We start from the raw sequence: 8,621 nt of genomic DNA on the forward strand, positions 1-8,621 counted from the left end.
GAGGGGGAGAGAGGGGAGACAGGGGAGAGAGGGGGAGAGCGAGAGCGAGAGCGAGAGCGAGAGAGAGAGACTGGCTGTTCTGTTCCTCCCCAGACTGGCGTTGGCGCAGACACCAGGTGATGCGGCAGCACCTCAGCTTGTCTCTGCCAGGAAAGGCGCCTGCCCCAGACCACAGCAGAAGCGACAGCAGCCGAGGACTGGGGGAGCCCACCCTGCTGCTGGGCATCTTTATGATGACGCCCCACTCACTTGGCCACGGCCAGGAGCACGTGAGGGTCATGCTCACACTTCTTCAGGGCATCCACGCTCTTGGTCTTCCTCTGGGGCCTCGCCTCCAGGAAGATGGCCTCAGACCACAGGATACCTGAAATTCAGAAACAAAGATAGGCATGCCAGCCTCTTGCCTCTGGTTCCAGAAAGGTGCCCAATCTACAGAGATTCTTCCTGGGGACATCCTCAGACCATGGCGGGGTCCCCACACACTGCTGGCAGAACTTGTGCGAGCAGAACCATGAAGGATGAGCGCTCCAGCCCACCCAAACCCACGGCAGCCCCAAGGGCACAGAAGGGACCCCCTGCTGGGGGAGACTGGGATGGAAAGGCTGACACCCTTTAAGGTCCTACTGACTCAACAACTTCACATTTAAGAATTTATAATGGCTCAGCACTGTGGCTCACGCCTGTAATCCTAGCACTTTGGGAGGCCAAGGAGGGTGGATCACCTGAAGTCAGGAGTTCGAGACCAGCTTGACCAACGTGGTGAAACCCGTCTCTACTAATAATACAAAAATTAGCCAGGCATGGTGGCACACACCTGTAATCCCAGCTACTCAGGAAGCTGAGGCAGGAAGAGAATCACTTGAACCCGGGAGGCGGAGGCTGCAGTGCACCAAGATCGAGCCATTGCAGTCTAGCCCGGGCGACAAGAGCAAAACTCCATCTCAAAAAAAAAAAAAAAAAAAAAAAAAAGGTATCATAACAAAACCACCAGAAATGTTTATAAAGATTCATACAGAAAGACAGTCACCTCAAAGCAATATCAGATTAAAAACTGGAGAAAATCTAAATGTCCAATAATCGGTCAACTGGTTAGCAGCGTATTTAACATGTCCAATTACAGAATGCCACTAAAAGCTAACATTCTTGAAGAGTCAACCAGAATAAAAAATTCTCACTAACTGTTTAGCTTGAAGAAAACGTACAAAACTGAACATACAGCATGACTTTAGTCTTCTGCAAGAACACAAGCTGTAATTTACAAGCTACCAGCAGCAGTCTACAGCTGGTTTCCACTCCCTTCTTACATCGAATGTCACACTGAACACGCATTACTTGACATAAAATGATAAAATTTAAAAATATTTTATTTTTAAATTATTTATTAAATAAATTTAATATATTCATTAGTATTATAAAATAATTTCTTAAAAAATTTTTTTTGAGATGGAGTCTCACTCTGTTGTCCAGGCTGGAGTACAGTGGTGCAATCTCAGCTCACTGCAACCTCTGCCTTCTAGACTCAAGCAATTCTCCTGCCTCAGCCTCCAGAGTAGCTGGGATTACAGGCACGCACCACCATGCCCAGCTCATTTTTGTATTTTAGAAGAGACGAGGTTTCATCATGTTGGCCAGGCTGGTCTCAAACTCCTGATCTCAGGTGATCCACCCACCTCAGCCTCCCAAAGTGCTGGGATTACAGGCGTGAGTAAGCACACCCGGCCTCATTAAAATGTTTTAATGGCCAAGTACGGGTGAAACTTTTGACTGAAATGATTCACACAAACAAAACATTTTAATACAGTCTGTCTGAAGCTCGAATCCCCACTCCCTCAGGAGGCGCCAGCCCTCCTGAGTGTGAGAAGCAGGAAGCGCCCACTTACCGGAGTTAGGGCACTCCTGCAGCGCCTTGGCCATGAGCGTGTTTGCGATGTTCTTCAGCCCCGCACGGTACTCCAGCCGCACAGACTCCAACCTGGGGAGACAGGCCCCAGGAGGTCCCATAGCCATCTACCAACAGCACACATTGTGGGAGCACCTGGGAAGTCCCATCTGAAAGGGCTCTCAACCCAGTCACAGCAGCAAAAACTCCATTCCCTGCATAGCAGAGTTCATCCACCAGAGAAGCAAGGCACTGGTGCCCACATCCCTGCCTGCCCCACCAGCAGGCACCCCAAGGCAAGACCTCAAATCCTGATGCAGGTGAGGGCACCCAGAACAATCAAGACCAGCCTGGGAGAGCCAGGGCCGCCCGAGGCACCCAGGAGAGCTGTCCGTCTGCAGCAGTGCCCCTGCAGTGCTCCAGCCCTGTCACCCTGGTAGAGCCGTCCGTCTGCAGCAGTACCCCTGCAGTGCTCCAGCCCTGTCACCCGGAGCTGGACGCTGCACCTCCATGAACACAGCCTGCACCTGGCAGACTCCTGCCCACCTCCAGGGCCCTCCAGCCACCTCCTCTATGGAGTCAGTATTCTGGGATCCATGCTTCCTTCGCCCCAGCCATCATTAACCCCTCTCTCCCCCAGGCCCCTCCATCAGAGCACAAATTAAACTGCATCAAGCCATCTAGAGGCCTAGGCTGGACTCTCCCAAGGCAGCGACCATTATTTTTCATGGCCAGCACCTACCGCCCCCCAAGCTCCTGAGCCTGGAAACGCCGCACAAGCGACTCCACACACGCAGCTGGTTAAGGACGGCACCTGATGGGTGAGCTGTGCCAAGCGCCCAGGCTGCCTAGACCCACCAGGACTCACCACAGTCCAGGGTTCTTTGGGTTCTTCAGACGAGACTTTTCCAAAATGGCCCGTGCCCGAGTAAGCTGCCCAATCTTCTCCTCCAGCCGAGAGAGCAGCAGCCACAGGGCTGTGGAGTGGGGACACTTCTTCAACTGCAGCCAACAAGTAAGAGAGCAGCTCAGGTAGTGCCTATGAAGAACTGGGACATAGCCACGCCCAGCTTCTCATCTGCCGTGGCTGAGCAAGTGCCTCAGGGCAGCCTGTGTCCACGGAAAAACACCCTCCATGCTCTCTGCGTTTGTGGGTTCACAGGTGTGCAGCAGCGCTATGTACCTGTGCACACAGGTGTGTATACACCAGCCTTTACTTCAGGTGTGCCACACTCTGCACTGCTGAGGGCAGGCGCGCAGCTTTGTACAAGGAAAAGCACAGGACAGTGAAGGTACCAGAAGCTCCATCAGCTGTAACTCCCCAGCCCCCTACTTCTCCTTGGAGGTGAAGGGCCATGACCCTGCACTAGGGGGCTCGGTTCTGTGAGCGCTGGGTCAGCGGCAGCCCTGGGTGCGGGCAGCGACATACCCCCTGGTTGTAAGCTTCCCGTGCCTTCTCCATCAGCTCCTTCTGCTCCTCGATCTGCCCCTTCATCATCCACAGCTTGGGGAAGTCCTCATAGTGCCGCAGGGCCTCCTCACACAGGTCCTGTGCTGCCTTGATGTTGTCCTGCACCCACTCCAGCTTCACAGACTTCATGAACACCTGCGGGGCAGACACGCATGGTCACACAGGGCATCGGCTCCAGGGCACATGCTTCACGTTACGCTCATCCTCAACTCCTCAACATCACTACCTGCAATACTGTGTGTACTTCTGTAAGGTTTCATAGCGCGTTTGTGTACACAAATGGTGGGGATAAATGTATGACTTAAATTCACATCACAAAGATGAGCGTGTGCCAAGGCCTAGTTTGCCTGCTGTCACCTCACTCCCACCACCACCCAAGTGCACGACGCCCCCGACAGCCCAGCCCAGCCCTGCCTGCCCCTCGCACCCGGGCGGTGGGGGCGCTGCTCCGCGCCTTGGCCAGCAGCCTCCGGGCCCGCTCATACTCATCATTCTCAGACTCCAGCTTCACGGCTGCCAGCCAGATCTCCTCGCTGTTGGGGTTGGCCTGGAGGGCAAGTACAGCAACGTCAAGAGGGGTCAGAACACAGGGACCAGCGCTCAATCACATTAATCAAAAGCAGGCAGGCAGGAGGAACCCGGCCAGGCCTGGCTCTGCTGCAGGATTAGCCTGGTCCAAGCCCTTTCCAGGGAGGAGATGACAGAGCAGACTCCAGCCCAAGAGTCCAGACTCACCTGGAACACAGGCCCATGTTCATTCTGGTACAGTGGGGAGGCCTCCGAAGCATTCAAGCAAGCAGTAAGGTGGGTAGGTGCAGGGCCATCTTACCCAGGATCCACCCACACCCTCTCAAAGCCCCCGAATGGGTCACTCACATCTTATACCGGTATACCCACCACACCCAACCTCCCTCCTTCCCCTGAGCTTGGTGAAAGGAAGCCAGCTGTCCTGTCCTTGTGAGTCCATGTGGGCAGGACAGAGAACCCCCAGTGTGCCGCTGACATGTGGAGATGGCACCCACAGGCCGAGAAGGCTTACACAGCCCAGAGTCCAGTGGACACCCAGGCTCTGCCCTCAAAGCCTCCCCAGGGCTGGTGCTCAGACTAACCCTAATCAGCATAGCCGCCCACTGACCATGCAAGATGACCATGTCACAGAAGACCTGAAAAGCAGTCCCAAAATGGGTGGGCAAGGAAAGCCACCTGACAGGCAGCAGACAGCGGGCAGACGGAGCAGACGCTGCAGTTACTCACAGAGTGATGCCATCTCAGACAGGCAGCCTACTGTAAAAGGTTCAACCAGGCCAGTGCCTTCTCTTGGTGTTTGCTCAGGGAAGGGCACACTCTGTGATGTGAGCCTGAGCCACAGTGTTTGTAGCATTCTACAGTTTATTAAAAAGTATGCTGCAAAGCCATTTGACTAACACCACATCGTCATAAAGTATTAGGGTGTCATACGGGACAATAAAAACAACGTACTTAAAAACCCACATGCCTCATGGCAACCAGGCACGCTCAGGGTTGGCTCAGTGAGGCTGTCTGCATGCGTCCACTCACGTAAGGGCGCCCTCAGCCACTGTGTGACCCCGTGCTCTATGTGCTGAAACACTGAGCCCGTGGTCACACTGGGTGGGGAGACCAAGAGGTAAGCACCTGCCCGTTGGGCTGCCTTTCTGCTCCTCTCACAGCCCCGCTCCTGGGGGGGACTCCAGGGAATCCCAACCACAGCACGTGCCACGTTGCATGGAGGATTCTTTCAGGCCCAGCTGGCACCCAGGTCAGCTCCTGTGTGCACAAGCCCCTCACCACTCAGGTGACCCTCACCCACCTGGAAGGCCAGAGCCAGGATGCTCCTTGCTGCAGGCACATCCCCTGCCAGCCACTTGGACTTGGCACCCATGAGCCACAACACCTCCGCTTTGGGGCAGTGGGCCACAGCCCTCTGCAGGAGTGCTTCCAGGGACTCCCTGCAAGACAGAGGCCACGGGCACCACAGTCAGGGCCATAAACCAGAACACACATCACACTCGGCCATGGCGTGCGCGCCAGAAAGACAGTTACTGCTCCAAAGTTCGATGCTATAAATGATTGACCAGATTTTATGATGGGGAGAGTGTGGGGAAATCTTTCCTCTCAATAAAGCTTCTAAAATAAACTACTGAAAAGGGTTCTACAAAGCAATGCATTGTTTAAATAGCAGCACTGGAGACAGGAACTTCACAAGAGACCCTTTTACAGCCGTGTGTCCTGGAGGCAGCAGTAAGTTCCATCTGGGACAGGGGAGGCTTTTCATCTTGAGCCACAGAGCACAAGCACACCCGGACCCACCGATAAAGATTATGATCCCAGGTGGACTCTGCCGGCATCCGAAAGAACGCTCTCGTAGGAAGAAAGTGATTTTAGGTCATTATCGAGCAAAACCACCAGCCCTGGGTACCAGGCCTGACGCCCCTGGACTCGTGCGGCCCGCCACCCAGAGTCACCTAACCCTTTGGGCCTCAGTGAGTGCAACAGCAAGACAAAGCAAGCACACACAATCACACAGTGTGGAGAAGGGCTGGCCAAGCAACCGTGCTCCCCGAGGACCAGCTCCCCAGCACTGCTGCCTCCCCTCATCCCCGTGAGCCTGCACTGCAGGAGAAGGCAGGGCAGCAGGAGGGCACTGCCCACTGTGCCCAGGGGGAGAGGGCAGCAGTTCATCCAGGCTGGGACCTCAGCCCACACCCAGCACCGCTCTGTTCTTCACTTAGACTGCTCCAGGTGCCCTTCTACAGAGGGGCACCATGAGAGCCTTTCAAAACATCTCCAAACACTCCAAAACACCAGACCAGCTGGTGGGCGTATGAGAGGGCCACCACACGGAAAGACGCCCTGAAGACACTGAGATTAAATAACACCAGAGAAGGAAAGAGGCAAAGGCTCAACCTTCTCAGCTGTAGCCCCCGTGAAACCAGCAGGGCCTGTCCTCACCCGGCACAGGGAGCATCACCGAGGATCTGGGAGAGGATGCACAGAGGGTTCGTGGGGACGCAAGCCCAATGCCCTTGAGAGCTACCCATTTAAAACAATAAACTGCAACACCTAATTTACTCAGCACTTACAGCCAACAGAGCAGACCTGAAAGACCTTTTCAATTAAAGAGCACAGTTAAAAGAGAATTGTCAAGGACCTCCTCTAAGCACAAAAACAGTCAAAACCCAAAGCCGACACAGCTTAAATGGAAAGAAAACACGCCCGCCTGAGCCCAGATGCTGCCCCTCCCACCGCTGCAACCAGTGCTCAGGCATGAGCCACGCGGGCTCCAGCCTCAAGCCTACACTCTGGCCACTCCTCAGGCTGCAGGACACTTGGCAGGATGGGCCTCCTGGATTCCTTGGTTTCTCCACTATGAAACAGTAACAGTCCTATCCCAGAAGGGGCTATAAAAATGGATGCAGTTGCAAAGTCCCAAGTGCCATGAAAACCTTCATCACCATCAGAGGGCCAGGCCTCCAATGGGCACAATACCGTGTGTGCAGAGATGAGAGGGTTAAATTCAGGGCTACACAAACGGAGGTGGAGGTTTCATTAGCACACTGGGGCAGACGGGCCCACCACATACCGAGTGCCATGGTTCTTCTCGAAGTACGCGGCACGCAGCCACACACTCTTCTTGCTGGGGAATACTTGCAGGGCGTAGGCGTAGATGGCGCGTGCACACTCCAGGGCATTGTGGGCCACACACTAGAGCAGAGAGACAGACGTGAGAATGGGCAGCCCAGCACCGCCCACAGAGCAAGTGGCATGATGCCCTCCCCAGCTTCATACAATGCTCAATGACGGTATCTGCTAAAAGATGTGCAACAGCATTTTATCAGAACCACAATCCAGGCCGGACGCAGTGGCTCACGCACATAATCCCAGCACGCTGGGAGGCCAAGGAGGGCAGATCATCTGAAGACAGGAGTTTGAGACCAGCCTGGCCAACATGGTAAAACCCTATCTGTGCTAAAAATACAAAACTTAGCCGAGTGTGACGGCAAGTACCTGTAATCCCAGCTATTCTGGATTCTTTTTTTTTTTGAGACAGAGTTTCACTCTTGTTACCCAGGCTGGAGTGCAATGGCGCGATCTTGGCTCACCGCAACCTCCGCCTCCTGGGTTCAAGCAATTCTCCTGCCTCAGCCTCCCAAGTAGCTGGGATTACAGGCACGCACCACCATGCCCAGCTAATGTTTTGTAGTTTTAGTAGAGACGGGGTTTCACCATGTTGACCAGGATGGTCTCGATCTCTTGACCTCGTGATCCACCCGCCTCGGCCTCCCAAAGTGCTGGGATTACAGGCTTGAGCCACCACGCCCGGCCCTTATTCCGGATTCTAAGGCAGGAGATTTACTTGTGTCCGGGAGGTAGAGGCTGCAGTGAGCCAAGATCATGCCAGTGCACAATCCAGGACCAGGAAACCACACTCCGGGCACAGGAAACACTGTAGTTCTTACTCCAGAATTACAAGCACTTTGAAAAACAGCTATGCTTACTCCAGTGTATGTGAAAGAAACAAACCAGAGGATGAGGACAATAACACTGAAAAAGGAACACATGGGGCTGCCTGCTGCTCTCTTGGCCTGCAAGAGGTGCACAAGCTGCAGGTGACGGAGGTGTGCACACATGCACATGCACGCACACACAGCTGTGGCCGAGGCATACGCACACATGCGGGCGCACGCACACACAGCTGTGGCCGAGGCATACGCACACATGCGGGCGCATGCACACACAGCTGTGGCCGAGGCATACGCACACATGAGCACACAGCTGTAGCCGAGGCATACGCACACATGTGGGTGCACGCACACACAGCTGTGGCCGAGGCGTACGCACACATGCGGGCGCACGCACACACAGCTGTGGCCGAGGCGTACGCACACATGCGCACACGGCTGTGGCCGAGGCACACGCACACATGCGGGCGCACGCACACACGGCTGTGGCCGAGGCATACGCACACATGCGCACACGGCTGTGGCCGAGGCATACGCACACATGCGCACACACACACACACTGCTGTGGCTGAGACATGCACACATGCGCACACACACAGCTGTGGCCGAGGCATATGCACACATGAACACACAGACACCCACACAGCTGTGGCTGAGACATGCACACATGTGAACACAGGCACACACGGCCGTGACTGAGGCATATGTACACGTGCAGACACACACATACACAGGGCTGTGGCCGAGGCATATGCACACACGTGCATGCGCGCGCGCGCGTGCGCGCGC

The 8,621-nt window shown here is 54.9% G+C and overlaps 1 protein-coding gene across 3 annotated transcripts in view; it reads right to left on the reverse strand.

Annotated features, from left to right (window-relative positions):
• The window catches only part of CUNH20orf204 (chromosome unknown C20orf204 homolog), a 16,401-nt gene extending 9,162 nt beyond the window's left edge, over positions 1-7,239 (reverse strand). Inside the window, exons 1-7 of one of the 3 annotated variants that reach the window (XM_032256947.1) lie at positions 6,952-7,239; positions 5,179-5,317; positions 3,778-3,897; positions 3,309-3,485; positions 2,748-2,881; positions 1,881-1,972; positions 250-364 (exon numbers count right to left, since the gene is read on the reverse strand). In XM_032256947.1, coding sequence (XP_032112838.1) covers positions 250-364; positions 1,881-1,972; positions 2,748-2,881; positions 3,309-3,485; positions 3,778-3,897; positions 5,179-5,250 — 710 coding nt within the window. In that variant the 5' untranslated portion in view covers positions 5,251-5,317; positions 6,952-7,239. The remainder of the gene's footprint in view (positions 1-249; positions 365-1,880; positions 1,973-2,747; positions 2,882-3,308; positions 3,486-3,777; positions 3,898-5,178; positions 5,318-6,951) is intronic. The other 2 variants (XM_032256948.1, XM_032256950.1) reach the window with 2 other exon arrangements.
• Between the last annotated feature and the right edge of the window lie 1,382 nt (positions 7,240-8,621).

Source organism: Sapajus apella, unplaced genomic scaffold (assembly GCF_009761245.1).
Source record: "Sapajus apella isolate SASKATOON/1434 unplaced genomic scaffold, GSC_monkey_1.0 scaffold96, whole genome shotgun sequence".
Taxonomy (NCBI): domain Eukaryota; kingdom Metazoa; phylum Chordata; class Mammalia; order Primates; family Cebidae; genus Sapajus; species Sapajus apella.